Consider the following 23,399-nt stretch of genomic DNA (forward strand, 5'->3'; position numbering starts at 1 on the left):
GAGAGAGCGCCTGTGGGCGTGGCCCGCGGTGCGCTCGTCAGGACGCAAAGATGAGGGCGCCCTGGCCGTGACAACTACACCGGTATGTTTTAGGTGTAGTAATTTGTAGTAATGCGGTGTACATGGTCGAGTCATTTAATTTCGGATTCAAGTGAGCCGGGGTGCGCTCGTCAGGACGCAAACTCATTCATCAACAACACCCAGAAACGCCGCCGGCTTCGCTGGGCCGATCTCATCTAAGATGGACTGATGCAAAGCGGAAAAGTGTCCTGTGTTCTGACGAGTCCACATTTCAAATTGTTTTTGGAAACTGTGAACGTCGTGTCCTCCGGACCAAAGAGGAAAAGAACCATCCGGACTGTTCTTGGCACAAAGCGGAAAAGCCAGCATCTGTGATGGTATGGGGGTGTATTAGTGCCCAAGACATGGGTAACTTACACATCTGTGAAGGCACTATTAATGCTGAAAGGTACATACAGGTTTTGGAGCAACATATGTTGCCAACCAATCAACGTTATCATGGACGCCCCTGCTTATTTCAGCAAGACAATGCCAAGCCACGTGTTACAACAGCGAGGCTTCATAGTAAAAGAGTGCGGGTACTAGTATGGCCTCCCTGTAGTCCAGACCTGTCTCCCATTGAAAATGTGTGGCGCATTATGATGCCTAAAATACGACAATATTGACTGTTGAACGACTTAAGCTGTACATCAATCCCAAACGTTTACTGAGTGTTGTTAAAAGGAAAGGCCATGTAACACAGTGGTAAAAATGCCTCTGTGCCAACTTTTTTGCAATGTGTCGCTGACATTAAATTGTAAGTTAATGATTATTTGCAAAGAAAAATTCAGTTTCTCAGTTCGAACATTAAATATCTTGTCTTTGCAGTCTATTCAATTGAATATAAGTTGAAAAGGATTTGCAAATCATTGTATTCTGTTTTTATTGACCATTTACACAACGGGCCAACTTCACTGGTTTTGGGTTTTGCAGCATCCCCGCCCTCTTTATTGGTAGTCAACCTACTATTTATTACCAGTCGGGCCACGCTGACGTCAATCCATGCCATGAACTTTGCTTTACTGTGACACATTCCTTCCAGATCAGCCAACTAATGAATGACATAACTCACACGAGGAAGTGAGCTCGCAAAGGAGAAGATGGATCATTTCTTGCTTTGTTCTCGCACATCCTGTGCAATTAACTACAGTACCTCTAATTAACATCTTGCATAAAATAAGGCTCTTGAATGGTGGTGACAGGGAATGAGTGACTGAAGGAGTAACAAAGTGAAAGCAAAGGCAAAACGGAAACTGAAAGGGTTCCTATCCATGAGTGAAATTGTCCCCAAACATTTTTTGGATAGATTTTTCAACTTCATGTTCTTTACAAGTGTATGTAAACTTTTGACCAGGACTGTAAAAACACAGCAATTCCTCAGGGTTAAAACAAGCAGACTGATTGAAAGCTCGCTCTGCTTCTAAAAACAGCTGGTAAGGGTTTGTTTATGGTCAGCCAAGTGGGAGAGAGAGAAAATAAAGAGAGAGAACACTTTTGGAGGATTAGTGGCAGGAAATAAAAGGCAGCTCCAAATAGAGAAGAAAACGCAAGGGGTCGGTTTAGACCCCGGGGAGATCGGGAAACTTGGGAGCAGAGTGAAACATTAGGCATTAACGAAGAAAGTAAACATCAATAGGAACACAGAAAAGAAAAGGCATTGAAGCTTAGGGAAGGCTATGCGGAACGAAACTAAAACTGAACTGGCCGCAAAGTAAACAAAAACAGAGTGCTGGACGACAGCAAAGACTTACTGCGGAGTGGGAGCAGAGTGACAAATTAGGCATAACGAAGAAGTAAATATCAATAGGAACACAGAAAAGAAAAGGCATTGAAGCTTAGGGAAGGCTATGCAGAACGAAACTAAAACTGAACTGGCCGCAAAGTAAACAAAAACAGAGTGCTGGACGACAGCAAAGACTTACTGTGGAGTGGGAGCAGAGTGACAAATTAGGCATAACGAAGAAGTAAACATCAATAGGAACACAGAAAAGAAAAGGCATTGAAGCTTAGGAAAGGCTATGCGGAACGAAACTAAAACTGAACTGGCCGCAAAGTAAACAAAAACAGAGTGCTGGACGACAGCAAAGACTTACTGTGGAGTGGGAGTAGAGTGACAAATTAGGCATAACGAAGAAGTAAACATCAATAGGAACACAGAAAAGAAAAGGCATTGAAGCTTAGGGAAGGCTGTGCAGAACAGAACTAAAACTGAACTGACCGCAAAGTAAACAAAAATAGAATGCTGGACGACAGCAAAGACTTACTGCGGAGTGGGAGAAGAGTGACAAATTAGGCATAACGAAGAAGTAAACATCAATAGGAACACAGAACAGGAAAGGCATTGAAGCTTAGGGAAGGCTATGCGGAACGAAACTAAAACTGAACCGGCCGCAAAGTAAACAAAAACAGAGTGCTGGACGACAGCAAAGACTTACTGCGGAGTGGGAGCAGAGTGACAAATTAGGCATGACGAAGAAGTAAACATCAATAGGAACACAGAAAAGAAAAGGCATTGAAGCTTAAGGAAGGCTATGCAGAACAAAACTAAAACTGAACTGGCCGCAAAGTAAACAAAAACAGAGTGCTGGACGACAGCAAAGACTTACTGCGGAGTGGGAGCAGAGTGACAAATTAGGCATAACGAAGAAGTAAACGTCAATAGGAACACAGAAAAGAAAAGGCATTGAAGCTTAGGAAAGGCTATGCGGAACGAAACTAAAACTGAACTGGCCGCAAAGTAAACAAAAACAGAATGCTGGACGACAGCAAAGACTTACTGTGGAGTGGGAGCAGAGTGACAAATTAGGCATAACGAAGAAGTAAACATCAATAGGAACACAAGAGGTCAGATGCAATCCAAGAGACGAACACATTTGATGCGTCTTTACAAAGAAATACTTCATTATGATTAACACTTTCAAAGAGTACCATATTTTCCCGACTATAAGGCGCTACTTTTTCCCCCTGCTTTGAACCCTGCGGCTGATTTATGGATTTTTCTTCGCTGGCAGCCACAATGTTTTGTTTTCAACAAATAGTTTCCATAGAACAGTGTTTTTGCCGCGAGATACAGTCTGGTGTGCCGTGGGAGTTTATCTAATTTCACCTATTTGGGTTAAAAATATTTTTTGCAAACTAGTAATTATAGTCTGTAAATGATGTGTTGTTGTTGAGTGTATGCGCTGTCTTGAGCTCGGTAGAGTAACCGTGTAATACTCTTCCATATCAGTAGGTGGCAGCCGGTAGCTAATTGCTTTGTAGATGTCGAAAACAGCGGGAGGCAGGGTGCAGGTAAAAAAAGGTATCTAATGCTTAAACCAAAAATAAACAAAAGGTGAGTGCCCCTAAGAAAAGGCATTGAAGCTTAGGGAAGACTATGCAGAACGAAACTAAAACTGAACTGTCCGCAAAGTAAACAAGAACAGAATGCTGGACGACAGCAAAGACTTACTGTGGAGTGGGAGCAGAGTGACAAATTAGGCATAACGAAGAAGTAAACATCAATAGGAACACAAGAGGTCAGATGCAATCCAAGAGACGAACACATTTGATTCGTCTTTACAAAGAAATACTTCGTTATGATTAACACTTTCAAAGAGTACCGTATTTTCCCGACTATAAGGCGCTACTTTTTCCCCCTGCTTTGCACCCTGCGGCTGATTTATGGATTTTTCTTCGCTGGCAGCCACAATGTTTTGTTTTCAACAAATGGTTTCCACAGAACAGTGTTTTTCAACCACTAGTGTGCCGCGAAATACAGTTTGGTGTGCCGTGGGAGTTTATCTAATTTCACCTATTTGGGTTAAACAATTTTTTTGCAAACCAGTAATTATAGTCTGCAAATGATGTGTTGTTGTTGAGTGTATGCGCTGTCTTGAGCTCGGTAGAGTAACCGTGTAATACTCTTCCATATCAGTAGGTGGCAGCCGGTAGCTAATTGCTTTGTAGATGTCGGAAACAGCGGGAGGCAGGGTGCAGGTAAAAAAGGTGTCTAATGCTTAAACCAAAAATAAACAAAAGGTGAGTGCCCCTAAGAAAAGGCATTGAAGCATAGGAAAGGCTATGCAGGACGAAACTAAAACTGAACTGGCCGCAAAGTAAACAAAAGCAGAATGCTGGACGACAGCAAAGACTTACTGTGGAGCAAAGACAATGTCCCCGCAAAGACGGATACAAACAACTGAAATATTCTTGATTGCTAAAACAAAGTAGATGCGGGAAATATCGCTTAAAGGAAGACATGAAACTGCTACAGGTAAATACCAAAAAAAGAGGAAAAGCCACCAAAATAAGAGCGCAAGACAAGAACTAAAACACTACACAAAGGAAAACAGCAAAAAAGTCAAAAAAAAGTCATGGCGTGATGTGACAGGTGGTGACAGTACACCTACTTTGAGACAAGAGCTATATTGATGCGTGCTTGGTTATGGTTTAAATTCGTATCCAACAATTGCGACGAGGACTTTTTACTGTCAACTGTTTTTGTTTTTTAATGATTTCTGCCGGTGGTGTGCCTCTGCATTTTTTCAACGCAAAAAATGTGCCTTGGCTGAAAAAAAGGTTGACAAACACTGCCATAGAACGTCGACATAGGCGCTGAAAAGAGTTCGCTCACTGCAGGTGCTGCGGGTTGAAAAATTGCATTTCCTGTTTCGTTCCTTGAACCGGAAGTATACGTCCATAGACTTTCGGCTCGAAAGGATTCTTCATTCATCACTATAGGCAACTAAATATAACTATAACAATTCATACTTACTAAACTGTACTTTTATCCAAGTTTTTCTTCCGCAGATTGTGACTTTTCAGTCACGTCCGTATCCTCTCTTTTCTCCTGCTCCAGGCCGCCTACTGTTAAAGACGACAGATGATTAGATTAACACGTACCACCCGTTAAATCGAATCACCTGCCAGCTGTGTCTCGCCGTCAGCCCACGCTCCGCCCCTATCCGATGGTGCTCGTCCTCAGCACCATGGACAGAGGCAGTGACCTTTGCTCCTGCAGGCGCGCTGGCCACATCTCCCTCCACAATTAGCAAATATGCTAACACAGGTGCCTGTGTTAGTATTATTAAAGTTAAAGTACCACTGATAGTCACACACACACTAGGTGTGATGAAATTACCCTCTGCATTTGACCCATCCCGTTGTTCCACCCCCCTGGGAGGTGAGGGGAGCAGTGAGCAGCAGCGGTGGCCGCACTCGGGAATCATTTTGGTGATTTAACCCCCAATTCCAACCCTTGATGCTGAGTGCCAAGCAGGGAGGTAATGGGTCCCATTTTTATAGCCTTTGGTATTACTCGGCCGGGGTTTGAACTCACGACCTACCGATGTCAGGGCGGACACTCTAACCACAAGGCCACTGAGCTGGCCTTAATTACAGTGGCATTCTTTTTGTCACCGTGGAGTTATTGAGTCGGTTGAGCTGATTGGAGAGCGAGCTTCCACAGCAAGTGGGTCCATGACGATGACTTCTGTTTTGTTTGAAAACACCGTTTTACTGCCTTGTTACAGGCACCCTTTGTAAACAGTTGAGGTATGTAAATAAACATTGACAAATATTTTTCGTATAGTCCGGAGCGGCTAAAATATGTAAACATTATTTTTATTTTTTTAATTTGGTGGGTGTGGCTTAAATACCGGTGCACTCTAAAGCCCGGAAAATATTTGCCAAAATTAGTAATAGCTTCTTCTTTTTTGATGATAGTACAGTATATATGACAGCATAACATCCACTTGCATTTTGGTTTCCGTGGGATGGGTGGTCATCTACAACCATCAATTTCTAGTTTTTTTTTAGTTTTTTCTGGTAACTCGTGCACTGTAAAGAGAACTATTTTAATGTTCATGAGAAGTCATCTTGCATTTCTTCTCCATAAGTTTGTTCGAAATGGAATCTACTCCATGTACAAAACACAAACCCAGTGAAGTTGGCACGTTGTGTAAATGGTAAATAAAAACAGAATACAATGCTTTGCAAATCCTTTTCAACTTATATTCAATTGAATAGACTGAAAAGACAAGATTTTTAATGTTTGAATTTTTCTACTACGAAGCCACGCTGTTTTAACACGTGACTTGGCATTGTCTTACTAAAATAAGCAGGGGCGTCCACGAAAAAGACGTTGCTTGCATGGCAACATATGTTGCTCCAAAACCTGTATGTACCTTTCAGCATAAATGGTGCCTTCACAGATGTGTAAGTTACCCATGCCTTGGGCACTAATACACCCCCATACCATCACAGATGCTGTTTTTTTAACTTAGCGCCTAGAACAATCCGGGTGGTTCTTTTCCTCTTTGTTTCGCAGGACACAACGTCCACAGTTTCCAAAAACAAATTGAAATGTGGACTCGTCAGACCACAGAACACTTTTCCACTTTGCATCAGTACATCATAGACGAGCTCGGGCCCAGCGAAGTTGCCGGCGTTTCTGGGTGTTGTTGATAAATGGCTTTTGCTTTGCATAGTGAAGTTTGCATTTACAGATGTAGCGACCAACTGTAGTTACTGACAGTGGTTTTCTGAAGTGTTCCTGAGCCCATGTGGTGATATCCTTTACACACTGATGTCGCTTTTTGATGCAGTACCGCCTATTCAATGTTGGTTTTCGGCCTTGACGCTTCTGCGCAGTGATTTCTCCAGATTTTCTGAACCTTTTGATGATATTACTGACCGTAGATGGTGAAATCCCTAAATTCCTTGCAATAGCTCGTTGAGAAATGTTGTTCTTAAACTGTTCAACAATTTGCTCACGCATTTTGTTCACAAAGCGGTGACCCTCGCCCCGTCCTTGTTTGTGAATGACTGAGCATTTCATGGAAGCTGCTTTTATACCCAATCATGGCACCCACCTGTTCCCAATTAGCCCGTTCACCTGTGGGATGTTCCAAGTGAGTGTTTGATGAGCATTCTTTAACTTTCTCAGTATTTTTTTGCCACTTGTGCCAGCTTTTTTGAAACATGTCGCAGGCATCCAATTCCAAATGAGCTAATATTTGCCAAAAATAACAAAGTCTTCCAGTTTGAACATTAAATATCTTGTCTTTGCAGTCTATTCAATTGAATATAAGTTGAAAAGGATTTGCAAATCATTGTTTTTTTTGTTTTTATTTACCATTTACACAACGTGCCAACTTCACTGGTTTTGGGTTTTGTGTAGGATAAGGAGGGGGGAGAGTGGGTAAAAGGGGGTGGGGCAGTTTGTGTGTGTTTTCGAGGGGCGCGATTGCATCACAGGAAACAAGCCCTCCGTCCTGCAGTTGAATGTGACCCCTTGGCTTGGGATCAAATGCTCCTCTGGGGCCGAATACCACGAAGCCTCTGTCCTGACTTGAGAGGAGAAGGGTGGGCGGGAGAACTGGGCGAGGGACCGCTGAGAAAAAAAAATCCTGGAAGTACATAACACAGCACAATGTCATAAGAATCACCTCTGTGTAACGCGGTGCGCTTTTATGCAAACCGCAACCGCATGAACGGGCGGTGTTTATTGTCTGAGGAGCGGTCAAAACAAGATCATTGTGTCAGTCAAGCATTAGTTGAGTTGCTGCAGAATATTCTAAAGCCCAGCATTAAGCACCCCCTTTGGAACTGGAGTCGCATGGCAGTTTTTCAGCGTCATTTTCAGAGGAGCATGTTCGGCAGCGCACGATCACAGAGTACTTACAAGCAGACACGATGTGTAGACAGAAAAGGGAGAAGGGACGCATTTTGGCTTAAAAACTAACGACAAACACTGAAACGCCCTCAGGAAGAGATGCTTTAAGGCAGTGTTTTTCAACCTTTTTTCTGCCAAGGCACATTTTTTGCGTTGAAAAAATGCGGAGGCACACCGCCAGCAGAAATCATTAAAAAACGAAACTCAGTTGACAGTAAAAAGTCGTCGTCGCAATTGTTGGATATGACTTTAAACCATAACCAAGCATGCTTCACTATAGCTCTTGTCTCAAAGTAGGTGTACTGTCACCACCTGTCACATCACGCCATGACTTATTTTGAGTTTTTTGCTGTTTTCCTGTGTGTAGTGTTTTAGCTCTTGTCTCGCGCTCCTATTTTGGTGGCTTTTTCCCTTTTTTTGGTATTTTCCTGGAGCATTTTCATGTCTTCTTTTGAGCTATATTTCTCGCATCTACTTTGTTTTAGCAATCAAGAATATTTTAGTTGTCTTTATCCTTCTTCGTAAGTCTTTGCTGTCGTCCAGCATTCTGTTTTTGTTTACTTTGTAGCCAGTTCAGTTTTAGTTTTGTTCTGCATAGCCTTCCCTAAGCTTCAATGCCTTTTCTTAGGGGCACTCACCTTTTGTTTATTTTTGGTTTAAGCATTAGATACCTTTTTACCTGCACCCTGCCTTCCGCTGTTCCCGACATCTACAAAGCAATTAGCTACCGGCTGCCACCTACTGATATGGAAGAGTATTACACGGTTACTCTGCCGAGCTCTAGACAGCACCGACACTCAACAACAACACATCTTTGCAGACTATAATTACTGGTTTGCAAAAAATATTTTTTACCCCAAATAGTTGAAATTAGATAATCTCCCACGGCACACCAGACTGTATCTCATGGCGCGGCACAGTGGTTGAAAAACACTGCTTTAAGACATGGCTAACTAGCAGCGAACATCCATCCGCAGTCGGCAGCGTTTTAGCTACTTCTAAATCACTAATCCTCGCCTCCATGGCGACGAATAAAGTGAGTTTCTTACATGTATCATTATCACTGCAGGACGAGGAATAGCTAAACATGCTTCACTACACACCATGTGAGGATACAATAGCTCACCGGCGTCACAATGTAAACAAACACCATTGGTGGATCTACACCTGACATCCACTGTAATGATACCAAGTACAATAGCGTATCTAGTCGATGCTAGTATAGTTACATCGATATTTTTTATCGTCACAAAATCTTTTTTCCTTCTTTTTAAATCCGTAAATATGTCCCTGGGCACATGAGGACTTTGAATAGGACCAATGTATGATCCTGTAACGACTTGGTATCGGATCGATACCCAAATTTGTGGTATCATCCAAAACTAATGTAAAGCATCCAAACAACAGACGAATAAGTTTTTATTACATTTTAACAGAAGTGTAGATAGAAACATGTTAAAAGAGAAAGTAAGCAGATATTAACAGTAAATGAACAAGTGGATTAATAATCAATTTTTACAGCTTGTCCTTAATAATGTTGACAAAATAGTAGAATGATAAATGACACAATATGTTACTGCATACTTCAGCAGACAAACTAGGAGCCGTTGTTTGCTTACTTGCTACTAAAAGCGTTATGTACAGGGGGGAGTAGACGGCACAGACCACAAGGGGGCGTAGTTCAACTCTATGATTAATTATATATATATATATATATATATATATATACTTATATATATAATAATAATATTAATCAACAAGGGAATGGAGTGTGACAAAAATCCAAGGGTGTGTGACTATGTGTGGGAATTACTTGCTGAGTGTTACCATGAGTGTTGAGTGTTGAGCAAGAGGCAAGTCCAAAAGGAGCAGGGCAGGCTCATAGATCCGTGATCCAAGCGGTAGGTCCGTGAGGCTGGAGAGAGCCGTCCTGAGGTCCGTGTCCAAAGCCAGGGGTCGAGGATCGAGGGAGGCAGTCAGAGTTTTGTATGAAAACAGACCTTAGACCCGATCATCGGCAGTGCGCCTTTTAATCCGGTAATCCGAAAAATACGGTATTAATTATGTATTATCATTAAATTAATGGCTCATTTGGTCTCATAAAAATCATGGCAAAAATATCGATTATCGGCAATCATTTCTTGGTCAATATATCGTCGAGCAAAATTAGTTGTCGGCCCAGGTCGAGCCAAATCCCAGCACGTAAAAGTGTGTGTTGTCTAAAACCGTCCAGACACTGCTCTAATGTTTAAAAAAAAAAAGAAACCAGAGACTCGAACTGGCTGAACATCTCAAGTTTGTGCTGTCCAGATGACTGGAGGGTAATTGAACAAAGGAGAAGTCACGTCTATTTTTAGCCCCACGCTGGATAGAAGGATGGAAAAGCAAACAGACAGTAGCCACACACACACACACACACACACACACACACACACACACACACATTCTTGTTTTTGTTACCTTCTTGAGACCTCCGAAAAATGCCTACCTCTTTAGGACCACCCTTTCTAGATATATAAAGATTTGTATTTACAACATTAATAATATATACATACTATGCAAATATAAAAAAGCTTGTTGTGAAAAATTAGTTGGAATTTCACAAGAAAAAGGTCACAATTTCACAAGTAAAACTTTTTTGGCAGTATTAAAATAAAAGTCGTCATTTTACTCAACGCAAGTCAAAATTTTACAAGAAAAACTTAACATTTGTGCAATATTATGAAAGAAGTTGGAATTTTACTAAATAAAAGTAGTAATTTTACAAGAACAGCTTAAACTTTTGGTAATTTTATGAAAAAAGTCGTAATTTTACTCGACAAAAGTCACAATTTTATAAGAAAACTGTAAAATTTTGGCAATATTATAATAATAATCGAAATTTCACTTGGCAAAATGATGACAAAAGTCATAGTTTTCCTCAAAAAATGTCACTATTTTACAAGAATGACAAACAAAATTGGCAATATTGTGATAAAAGTCAGAATTTTATATGACAAATTTCACCGTTTTGCATTAAAAAGTAATAATTTTACATGAAAAAAGTAATATGTTTACGAGAAAATATTGCAATATTACAGAAACAGAAAGAATATGAGAAATTGTTCCCAATTTTATAAGAAAAAAGTCGACACATTGTGACACTTTTTTTTTTGGAATTGGTTTTTAATCTTCATTACTTCAAGTTATTACAGTATGACTCTAATAATCGATTTTATTTATTTATTATTATTATTATTATTATTATTATTATTTTTTTTAAATCTTATTTATTTATTTATTAATAAAACATTTTTTAATTAATTTTGGCCAAAGAGGGTGCATTTCAATTTCTTACACACACTTGTTATTTCATATGTTGACCAGAGGGGGAGCACTTTTAAAACCGACACACAGTCAAATTTGAAAAATCCCTCCTTTTTGGGACAACCCTAATTTTGATAGATTTCACCACCAGGGGGTGCTAATGAGACATTCTCAATTTTTTAGTTTTTTGTAATGTTCTTAAGGCCGATGACAAACGAGTCAGGGACCACAGATGGCCCCTGTGCCGCACTTTGGGCAACCCAGCTGTAGAAGCTAACTGCTAATGGCCACTATAGTCTTAGTACTGTAGTGTATTTGTAGTGTCACCTACTCAGTGGCCTAGTGGTTAGAGTGTCCGTCCTGAGATCGGTAGGTTGGGAGTTCAAATCCCGGCCAAGTCATACCAAAGACTATAAAAATGGGACCCATTACCTCCCTGCTTGGCACTCAGCATCAAGGGTTGGAATTGGGGGTTAAATCACCAAAATGATTCCCGGGCGCAGCCACCGCTGCTGCCCACTGCTCCCCTCACCTCCCAGGGGGTGATCAAGGGTAATGGGTCAAATGCAGAGAATAATTTTGCCACACCTAGTGTGTGTGTGACAATCATTGGTACTTTAACTTTAACTTTTATTTGTTCATCCTACGGTCACATATGGGATGCGGGTTGTTTTACACAAGCACCGGAAGTCGTAAAATCAGCTGTTCACCTGGCATTTTTTTTCGTAGATGAATAGGGACGTCCTTCTTTAGCTGCCGTCTTGTTTTATCATATATTGCTGCCTTTGCACCTGTCAATGTTTACTTTTGTATGCACATTAAATCAACAAAAAAATCCTGACTTTGGAGCAATGTTCACAGACTCTAGTATTTGGCTTTACGGTTTTCCGTATCGGCACCATGATTTCGGTCCTAACTTGTTCACCGGTCCTCATATGGAAGGTACTTTTCCTCGTTGATGTCTCAAGAAGGGCAGAAACACACACACACACACACACACACACACACACACACACACACACACACACACACACACACACACACACACACACACACACGCACGCACGCACACAATCTAGTATTTCTCACCTTCTGGAGACCTCCGAAAAATGCCTCCCTCTTTCGGACCACCCTTTCTTGATATATAAAGATGTGTATTTACAACATTAATAAGATATATACATACTATGCAAATATAAAAAAGCTTGTTGTGAAAAATTAGTTGGAATTTCACAAGAAAAAGGTAACAATTTCACAAGTAAAACTACTAAGCAGTATTATAATAAAAGTCGGAATTTTACTCAACACAAGTCAAAATTTTACAAGAAAAACTGAACATTTGTGCAATATTATGATAAAAGTTGGAATTTTACTAAATGACAGTGGCAATTTTACAAGAACACCTTAAACTTTTGGCAATTTTATGAAAAGAGTCGTAATTTTACTCGACAAAAGTCACAATTTTATAAGAAAACCTTAAAATGTTGGCAATATTATAATAATAATCAAAATATTACTTGGCAAAATGATGGCAAAAGTCATAGTTCTACTCAAAAAATTTCACTATTTTACAAGAACGACAAAAAAAATTGGCAATATTGGTACATCAGTACCGGAAGTCGTAAAATCAGCTGTTCACCTGGCATTTTTTTTTCGTAGATGAATAGGGACGTCCTTTAGCTGCCGTCTTGTTGTATCATATATTGCTGCCTTTGCACCTGTCAATGTTTACTTTTGTATGCACATTAAATCAACAAAAAACTCCTGACTTTGGAGCAATGTTCACGGACTCTAGTATTCGTCTCTACGGTTTTCTGTACCGGGACCATGATTTCGGTCCTAACTTGATCACCGGTCCTCATATGGACGGTACTTTTCCTTGTTGATGTCTCAAGAAGGGCAGAAATACAAGAATACACACTGTGTGTGTGTGTGTGTGTGTGTGTTCAGAGCAAGAGGGGAGTCTGAGAGCCGGAGAGGGAGGGTGGAGGGAGGAGTGATTCATTTTAACTTCTGCAAAGTTGGTATCCCTGGCTCATTGCTGCGTGGGGAGAACACATGGTCGGAGCGGGACTCTCGCTCTAACGGACTCTGCGGGATCCTTCCAATTTTTTTCCGAAGACTGAATGCTCTTCTCGCAGGCTTGCCGACATGAGGCCATAGACCGGACTTCCCGAGGGATTGGCCTGCCATGGAATGTCGTAAGAATTGCGCCCCAGGATTGCGTTTTTGGGTTGGAGGCAGCATATCTGGTCCCGGTGGAGTCGGCGTACTGGGAATGTCAGAATGCTTTTCCACTGGCTCTGCCGCCGAAGACTCGGGATGACAAGGATTCACGTCTGAGCACATTTTTTCGCTCGTAAGAACCGAGGAATTCAGGATGCGACGCTTTGACAAGCTGAAAAAGTCCTTCCCCTTCCTGGCCCGATTTCACGTATACCGAGTAAGTTTGTTTGTGACTCGCACAGACTTTGGTGTTTCTGTTTTGACAGTTTTAGCAAGGATTACGTGCGTGCCTGTCGGACTGTGTGTGTGCAGCTGGACCGAGGCTGTCGTCTGGGAGAGAACAGAATAGTGCTGATACAGGTCATGACTTTGGCCTGCAGACTCCTCCATATCTACAAACCCCCAAAAACCAGTGAAGTTGCCACGTTGTGTAAATCGTAAATAAAAACAAAACACAATGATTTGCAAATCCTTTTCAACCTATATTCAATTGAGTCGACCACAAAGACAAGATATTTGGTGTTGCTTGCTGCTTACCTGTGCTTGCTAGCGTCATTTATTGAACAGGCGTCTAATGGCAGTCCACACATAAAGAGATTATGCGTGGACTGCAAGTTATTTACTGGTCACACTTGTTATTACACCCTGTACCAAATAAAATTGCTTCGAGGTCGGTAAGCACAACCAGAATTAATACGTACATATATATATATATACCTACAGACGAGTCATAATGATGCAATATGTACATACAGCTAGCCAAAATAGCATGTTAGCATTGATTAGCTTGCAGTCATGCTCTGACCAAATATGCCTGATTAGCACTCCCAACAAGTCAATAACATCAACAAAGCTCACCTTTTGTGCATTCACGCACAGCATAAAAGGTTTGGTGGACAAAATGAGACAAAGAAGAAGTGGCAAAAAAAAAAAAAGAATGCAACTTGGTTAAAAGATTTTTGGGTGTGTGCTTGAGTACTTTTTGAGCACGTTCAAGAACACCGCGATAAGGATTATAATCGTGACAGACAGACTATATTTTGTCTTTTATTATTTGTTTATGTAACTTGGATATGTAAAAGTTTACATTTCAATTACCGTGTTAGAATTTTTTTATTTATTTTTATTTTATTTTATTTTTTTTACAAGTCAAATGTTGTTTTTTTATTTCTCCCAACCAAGTAACCCACAAAAATGATACACAAATTTAAAAAAATAATACATAATTCAGTCAAATAAGTACAGGCAAATGTTGACATGAAGCCTGAATGTCCCCAACACGGTGCAGCAAAACACAAAAGCAGACAAAAGGCTCATCAATTACCTACCTTTCAATTACTTTTCTTCCTTTTTTTCCCATTTTATTTTGATTGACATCCAGCATCAGACATTCCTATCCATTACATCATATTCACATACATCATATATCTATTGTCTGCCCTAAATGTCAAAATATTTTTTGTTTATATCCCAACCATACCACCCTCCCCCCCCCCCAAAAAAGATACAGCTAAATAAACAAAGTAGTATCTACAAATACATCAATTAAATAAGCAAAAAATAAATAATAATACATTAATAATAATAATAATCAGAAAAAAAAATAAAATAAAATATAATATATATATATATATATATATATATATATATATATATATATATATATATATATATATATATATATATATATATATATATATATATTAGAGCTGCAACAACTAATCGATTAAAATCGATTATAAAAATAGTTGGCGATTAATTTAGTCATCGATTCATTGGATCTATGCTATGCGCATGCGCAGAGGCTACTTTTTTTTTCATTATTTTTTTTATAAACCTTTATTCATAAACTGCGACATTTACAAACAGCTGAGAAACAATAAAACATTTTTGTAACATTTTCTTTATTATATTTGGCAAGTTGAAAGAACCTGGTGCCAGTATGCTGTTTTTTTCCCCAATAAAATACTGGAAAGGACCACCGCTGGATGCATTAAACAACATAACAAGGTTTTCCAAAATAAATCAACTCAAGTTATGGAAAAAAAATGCCAACATGGCACTGCTATATTTATTATTGAAGTCACAAAGTGCATTATTTTTTTTTAACATGCCTCAAAACAGCAGCTTGGAATTTGGGACATGCTCTCCCTGAAAGAGCATGAGGAGGTTGAGGTGGGAGGGGGTAGGGGGTAGCGGGGGGTGTATATTGTAGCGTCCCGGAAGAGTTAGTGCTGCAAGGGGTTCTGGGTATTTGTTCTGTTGTGTTTATGTTGTGTTACGGTGCGGATGTTCTCCCGAAATGTGTTTGTCATTCTTGTTTGGTGTGGGTTCACAGTGTGGCGCATATTTGCAACAGTGTTAAAGTTGTTTATACGGCCACCATCAGTGTGACCTGTATGGCTGTTGACCAAGTCATGATTTGCATTCACTTGTGTGTGTGAAAAGCCGATGAGGAGATGCTGCTCCGTTGTTGATTTAAGTAAAGTCTGAATGTCATTAAAACAGTTAGCGCCATCTTTTGACACTTCTTCCACTCCCGTCCTTGCACGCTACACCGCTACAACAAAGATGACGGGGTGAAGACGCTGCTAATCTAATAAATGATGCCGCACGCATAATGTCTAACCCACATCCTGAGACCTTTGACTGCTGGTGTGACACTGCTGTGGTAAAGAGTCCGGAGAGGAAGCGGAGTTGCATTTTTTTCCCGGTGTTGAACTAACACGTATACGTAACTGCATAAGAAGGTCATACTTGCGGCCGCCTTTTGGAGAAGAACGGCAGTAACTCATGCTGGTTGCTTGGCAGGGGAATATAATGTAAACGTACCGAGAGCATTCCAAGAGACTTATGTCAAGGCTTCACTTATGACATCGATGAGCAAACGGCTATGAGGTTATCTTGAAGGCAGGGTCTCTCAAATAGTGGGTCGGGATCCCTTGGGGGGGGGTCACAAGCAGCATTATTTGTGTCTGTATTCCAGCATTCATGTTAGAACAGTACACGAGTCTGCAGTTAGGTGGCAGCATTGCTCAATCTAATCAACGGGCGTCTTGTTCCACCCAGTAGAAGAAGTAAGTAATAATAATAGTAACGCACTCAAAAGTGCTAAAAAGTATTGAAAAAAATAAAAATAAAAAAAGGTAAAAAATAACAATATAAAGTTAGAATATATAATAGACAATTAAAATAGAAATAAAAACACTAGATAAAACATAGAAACATAGATAAAATAGAAATACAAATATTTGTTAAAATCTCAAAGTGCTACAAAGTATTGAATTTTTTTTTTTTTTTAAAAAGGTAAAAAATAAAAATAGAAAGTTAGAATATATAATAGAAAATTAAAATAGAAATAAAAACACTAGATAAACACTAGATAAAACATAGAAACATAAATAAAATAGAAATACAAATATTTGTTAAAATCTCAAAGTGCTACAAAGTATTGAAAAAATTTTTTTTAATAAAAAAAAGGTAAAATATTAAAATAGAAAGTTAGAACAATTAATAGACAGTTAAAATAGAAATAAAAACACTAGATAAACACTATATAAAACAGAGAAACATAGATAAAATAGAAATACAAATATTTGTTAAAATCTCAAAGTGCTACAAAGTATTGAAAAAAATAAATAGAAAAAAGGTAAAAAATAAAAATAGAAAGTTAGAATATATAATAGACAATTAAAATAGAAATAAAAACACTAGATAAAACAGAAACATAGATAAAATAGAAATACAAATAGAAAGTTAGAATATATAATAGACAATTAAAATAGAAATAAAAACACTACATAAAACAGAAACATAGATAAAATAGAAATAAAAACGTTTGTTGAAATCTCAAAGTGCTACAAAGTATTGAAAAAAATAATAATAAAAAAGGTACATAATGAAAATAGACAGTTAGAATATATAATAGACAATTAAAATAGAAATAAAAACACTAAACACTAGATAAAATATAGATAAAATAGAAATACAATTATTTGTTAAAATCTCAAAGTGCTACAACGTATTGAAAAAAAATACTAATAAAAAAAGGTAAATAATAAAAATAGAAAGTTAGAATATATAATAGACAATTAGAATAGAAATAAAAACACTAGATAAACACTAGATAAAACATAGAAACATAGATACAATAGAAATAAAAATATTTGTTAAAATCTCAAAGTGCTACAAAGTATTGAAAAAATATATATATAAAAAAAAAGGTAAAAAATAAAAATGGAAAGTTAGAATATATAATAGAAAATTAAAATAGAAATAAAAACACTAGATAAACACTAGATAAAACATAGGAACATAGATAAAATAGAAATACAAATATTTGTTAAAATCTCAAAGTGCTACAAAGTATTGAAAAAAAAAGGTTAAAAATAGAAAGTTAGAATATATAATAGAAAATTAAAATACAAATAAAACACTAGATAAAACATAGGAACATAGATAAGATATAAATAAAAATATTTGTTAAAATCTCAAAGTGCTACAAAGTATTGACAAAAATAAATAATGCTGTTGTAACACATGCAGAATGTGGCTTGGCATTGTCTTGCTGAAATAAGCAGGGGCGTCCATGAAAAAGACGTTGTTTGGATGGCAACATATGTTGCTCCAAAACCTGTATGTACATTTCAGCATTAATGGTGCCTTCATAGATGTGTAAGTTACCCATGCTTTGGGCACTAATACACCCCCATACCATCACAGATGCTGGCTTTTCAACTTTGCGCCTATAACAATCCGGATGGTTCTTTTCCTCTTCTGGACGTCCACAGTTTCCAAAAACAATTTGAAATGTGGACTCGTCAGACCACAGAACACTTTTCCACTTTGCATCAGTCCATCTTAGATGAGCTCGGGCGGCATTTCTGGGTGTTGTTGATACATTTTTTTTTGCTTTGCTTAGTAGAGTTTTAACTTGCACTTACAGATGTAGTGACAAACTGTAGTTACTGACAGTGGTTTTCTGAAGTGTTCCTGAGCCCATGCGGTGATATCCTTTACACACTGATGTCGGTTTTTGATGCAGTACCGCCTGAGGGATTGAAGGTCTGTAATACACACTGGTCTTTTTTCTTACATTTTTACTGTTGCTTTTTTAAATTAAAATACTTATTTCAATAATATACTGAGCCGCGGGCCGCAAATGGCCCCTGGGCCACACTTTGGGCTTGTCGCTATTCATGTGGCACATACAAATACTACTTAGAAAACTGTTAAAAAAGGACAACAAACAAACTCTTAACTACCTCAAAGGTCCATGACAGAGGCAAAAAAATACAGAACGAGTCCAGGGAAACCCTAAACTTGGTCATCTTAACAATGCCAGACTGTGGACTATTTCAATCCGTCACTCTGGCACGGCTCAGCTGTGTCATGGACAGGGCAAACGCGTGGTTTGTATCAGCTTTCTCACGATGATGCTGCAGAATGATACACTATATTGCCAAAAGTATTTGGCCACCCATCCAAATGATCAGAACCAGGTGTCCTAATCACTTGGCCCGGCCCCAGGTGTATAAAATCAAGCACTTAGGCATGGAGACTGTTTCTAAAAACATGTGTGAAAGAATGGGCCGCTTTCAGTGATTTCCAGCGTGGAACTGTCATAGGATGCCCACCTGTGCAACAAATCCAGTCGTGAAATGTCCTCGCTCCTAAATATTCCAAAGTCAACCGTCGGCTTTATTATAAGAAAATGGAAGAATTTAGGAACAACAGCAACTCAAGCGGTAAGCCACGTAAACTATGCTGAAGCGCATAGTGCAAAGACTTTCTGCACAGTCAGTTTTGCCACAGAGCTCCAAACTTCATGTGCCGTCCCAATTAGCCCACGTGCAGTACGCAGAGAGCTTCATGGAATGGGTTTCCATGGCCGTGCAGCCGCATCTAAGCCATACATCACCAAGTCCAATGCAAAGCGTGGGACTCAGTGGTGTAAAGCACGTCGCCACTGGACTCTAGAGCAGTGGAGACGCCTTCTCTGGATTAATGAATCACGCTTTTCCATCTGGCAATCTGATGGACCAGGTTGCCAGGAGAACAGTACGTTTCGGACTGCATTGTGCCGAGTGTGAAATTTGGTGGAGGAGGAATTATGTTAATATATATATTTTTCAGGAGTTATGCTTGGACCCCCTTACTTCCAGTGAAATGAACTTTAAATGCTCTAGGACAGTGGTCCCCAACCTTTTTGTAGCTGCGGACCAGTCAACGGGGGTATTTTATTTTTATTTATTTATTTTTTATTTTTTTCATAAGGAAATACAATCATGTGTGCTTACGGACTGTATCCCTGCAGACTGTATTGATTTATATTGATATATAATGTATATATTGTGTTTTTTATGTTGATTTAATAAAAAAATAAAATAAAAAAAAGGTGGTTGGGGACCACTGCTCTAGGATACCAAAACATTTTGGACAATTCCATGCTCCCAACTGGGAACAGTTTGGAGCGGGCCCCTTCCTCTTCCAACATGACTGTGCACCAGTGCAAAAAGCAAGGTCCATAAAAACATGTATGACAGTCTGGTGTGGATGAACTTGACTGGCCTACACAGAGTCCTGACCTGAACCCGATAGAACCCCTTTGGGGGTGAATTAGAACGGAGACTGAGAGCCAGGCCTTCAGTGTGTGACCTCACCAATGCGCTTTTGGAAGAATGGTGGAAAATTCCTATAAACACACTCCGCAACCTTGTGGACAGCCATTCCCAGAAGAGTTGAAGCTCTAATAGCTGCAAAAGGTGGATTGACGTTATATTGAACCCTATGGGTTAGGAATGGGATGGCACTTCAAGTTCATATTTTAGTCAAGGCAGGTGGCCAAATACTTTATATGCACTGGGACAATTCTGCGTAGAGATATGGACATCTGGCGGAACCATTGCAGATTGAGCTTTAAGGACCTGAAGAGGACACAGCACTGATTTTTTACGGCTTTGGGTCAGCAATAGGAAGTGACCTTTCACCATAGCCATTAATATGGCTAGATAACAAAGGGGGAAGCCATGACCTTCCTGACATTGTCCTGGGAACCTTGTAACCTCACACAGGAAAGTCCCCATTCACGGAGTCTGTTGACGACGTCACCGACACAATAGACCACTCAAACGTCGCGGATCAGGGAGTCAAGTCAAGAATAACGTATTCGATGTGCGTGTGTTCGCAGAAACTGGGCAATAGCATGCAGTGCGAGGAAGGCACAGAATGGCTGCTGGAGCTGCTGGTGGAAGTACAGTTGCAGCAATACTTCCTGCGGATCAGAGATGACCTGAACGTCACACGGCTGTCCCATTTTGACTATGTCAAGAATGAAGATCTTGAGAAGATCGGCATGGGACGACCCGGTGAGTCCCTTTTTTTTTTTTTTTACCTTAATATTTGTCGTTTGTTCTTGTTGGAAAAAGTACAAGCAGGGTTGTTCTTTGTCAGTTATTTTATACACATATATTTAAATAGGCATTAGGCCAGACCTTGGCAAATTAAGGCCTGTTAGGCTTTTTTTTTTTAGATCTTTAAGATGGAAAGTGTAGCTGCCCTTATGATGTGCAGTGATGTTTTCTAATGACCGTAAATCTTGAACTATACAAAGTATTTCAATGGTTGGAATCTGCACTTTTGCATGATATACTAGTTACTATGGTAATCTAACTAGTTACTAAGGTCTATTATACAGCATTATTCACATGTGAATAACATAAATACAGTCTATTATACAGCATTATTCACATGTGAATGAAATAAATACAGTCTATTATTCAGCATTATTCACATGTGAATAATATAAATGCAGTCTATTATACAGCATTATTCACATGTGAATAATATAAATACAGTTTATTATACAGCATTATTCACATGTGAATAATATAAATGCAGTCTATTATACATCATTATTCACATGTGAATAACATAAATACAGTCTATTATACAGCATTATTCACATGTGAATAAAATAAATACAATCTATTATACAGTGTTATTCACATGTGAATAACATAAATACAGTCTATTATACAGCATTTTTCACATGTGAATAATATAAATACAGTCTATTATACAGCATTATTCACATGTGAATAACATAAATACAGTCTATTATACAGCAATATTCACATGTGAATTTCCAGTGTGTGTTCCAAAGTGTCGATCGATAGAGGGTCTGACGTTCATATGTTGTCAATATTCAGTGTTTTATCGTTCATAGTTAATATTGTAAATCCCATTGTTTATTGTCATGTATATTTTGGATGTCTCATTTAGTAAAGAAATGTAAAATTCCATTCCGTTTTTTTAATAGAATAGATAGAATAGAAAGTACTTTATTGATCCCTGGGGGAAATTTAGCACCACAGTTCGCTCACAATAAACAATAAACACTTAGGTATTTTTTACATGTGAATAATATGAATACAGTCTATTATACAGCATTATTCACATGTGAATAATATAAATACAGTCTATTATACAGCATTATTCACATGTGAATAACATAAATACAGTCTATTATACAGCATTATTCACATGTGAATAATATAAATACAGTCTATTATACAGCATTATTCACATGTGAATAACATAAATACAGTCTATTATACAGCATTATTTACATGTGAATAATATAAATACAGTCTATTATACAGCATTATTCACATGTGAATAACATAAATAGTCAATTATACAGCATTATTCACATGTGATTAACATAAATACAGTCTATTATACAGCATTATTCACATGTGAATAAAATAAATAGTCTATTATACAGCATTTTCACATGTGAATAACATAAATACAGTCTATTATACCGCATTATTCACATGTGAATAACATAAATACAGTCTATTATACAGCATTATGCACATGTGAATAATATAAATACAGTCCATTATACAGCATTATTCACATGTGAATAACATAAATACAGTCCATTATACAGCATTTTCACATGTGAATAACATAAATACAGTCTATTATACAGCATTATTCACATGTGAACAACATAAATACAGTCTATTATACAGCATTAATATGAACATTACACAAGGGTTAAAGGCTATAGATTCACCCGGCCACAACATTAGGTACAGCCCTGGGTAAAATGTCACTGCATTGTTATGCGCATGCCAAATGAGATGAAAATCCATGAAGCCAAAGTTGAATGAACACTTTCACCATGTCAGTTTCCTGGCAGTCATGCCGTAGCAGTCAAGTAAGCTTGTTTTTAAAACAAAGTACGTTCATTTTGACATGCTTCCAAAAAGTTTGAGAGCCTTTGCTTTAGACGACACGCCACTCGAGACTGAACAGTGCATCTGTAGTGCATTACACTGCGTCTTTCTTGAATTGATTCCAGATGTGATTAATCAATAGTCAATGATCGTGTCCCTATTCACATGACCACTCTTTGACTATTACAATACACAACACAAAATCACTCCTATTCTTTGCAAAGGAACAATACGTGCAAATGTTCCGGAAGTGTCTCAATTGTTTACTGCTGTGTTCCGGCACTGCTTCTAAATGTGTTTTATTGTCTTGATAAAGGGCAGAGACGACTGTGGGAGGCTGTGAAGAGGAGGAAAGCAATGTGCAAGCGCAAGTCATGGATGAGCAAGGTACACACACACACACACACACACACACACACACACACACACACACACACACACACACACACACACACACACACACACACACACACACACACACTCACACACACATACTGGTTAAAATTTAGAATGGGGACCAAGTTTTTGATCATCACTTGTGGGGACCACCCTTTCTACAGGTTGTGGAGGCATAAAAAAATGAGGTAAAATGGCCACAGCCCAGTTAGCTCCTACACGTCTTTAAATCTCTGGATTGATGAAGTAATGTGCTGATCATTCTTACTGGGGACCCTGGGGGAAAAAATTTGATATGGTTCATGGGGACCACATTTAAATAATTTTGCATAATTCACACAAATTTCTACGTGACTACTGAGGACCATTAAAAAAAAAAAATAAAATACAATAAAAAAATATATATATATATATTTTTATTTTTATTTTTTTAATTTCTTGTGCGGCCCGGTACCAATCGATCCACGGACCGGTACTGGGCAGCGGGCCCGGTGTTTGGGGAC

General features: G+C 38.6%; 1 protein-coding gene across 4 annotated transcripts in view; it reads left to right on the forward strand.

Annotated features, from left to right (window-relative positions):
* The window catches only part of tnk2b (tyrosine kinase, non-receptor, 2b), a 117,572-nt gene that overhangs the window by 23,999 nt on the left and 70,174 nt on the right, over positions 1-23,399 (forward strand). For all 4 annotated transcript variants that reach the window (XM_061934807.2, XM_061934847.2, XM_072912758.1 and 1 more), the window contains exons 2-3: positions 20,439-20,616; positions 22,817-22,887. In XM_061934807.2, the coding sequence (XP_061790791.1) occupies positions 20,439-20,616; positions 22,817-22,887 (249 nt within the window). The remainder of the gene's footprint in view (positions 1-20,438; positions 20,617-22,816; positions 22,888-23,399) is intronic.

Source organism: Nerophis lumbriciformis, linkage group LG03 (genome assembly GCF_033978685.3).
Source record: "Nerophis lumbriciformis linkage group LG03, RoL_Nlum_v2.1, whole genome shotgun sequence".
NCBI classification, from domain to species: Eukaryota; Metazoa; Chordata; class Actinopteri; order Syngnathiformes; family Syngnathidae; genus Nerophis; species Nerophis lumbriciformis.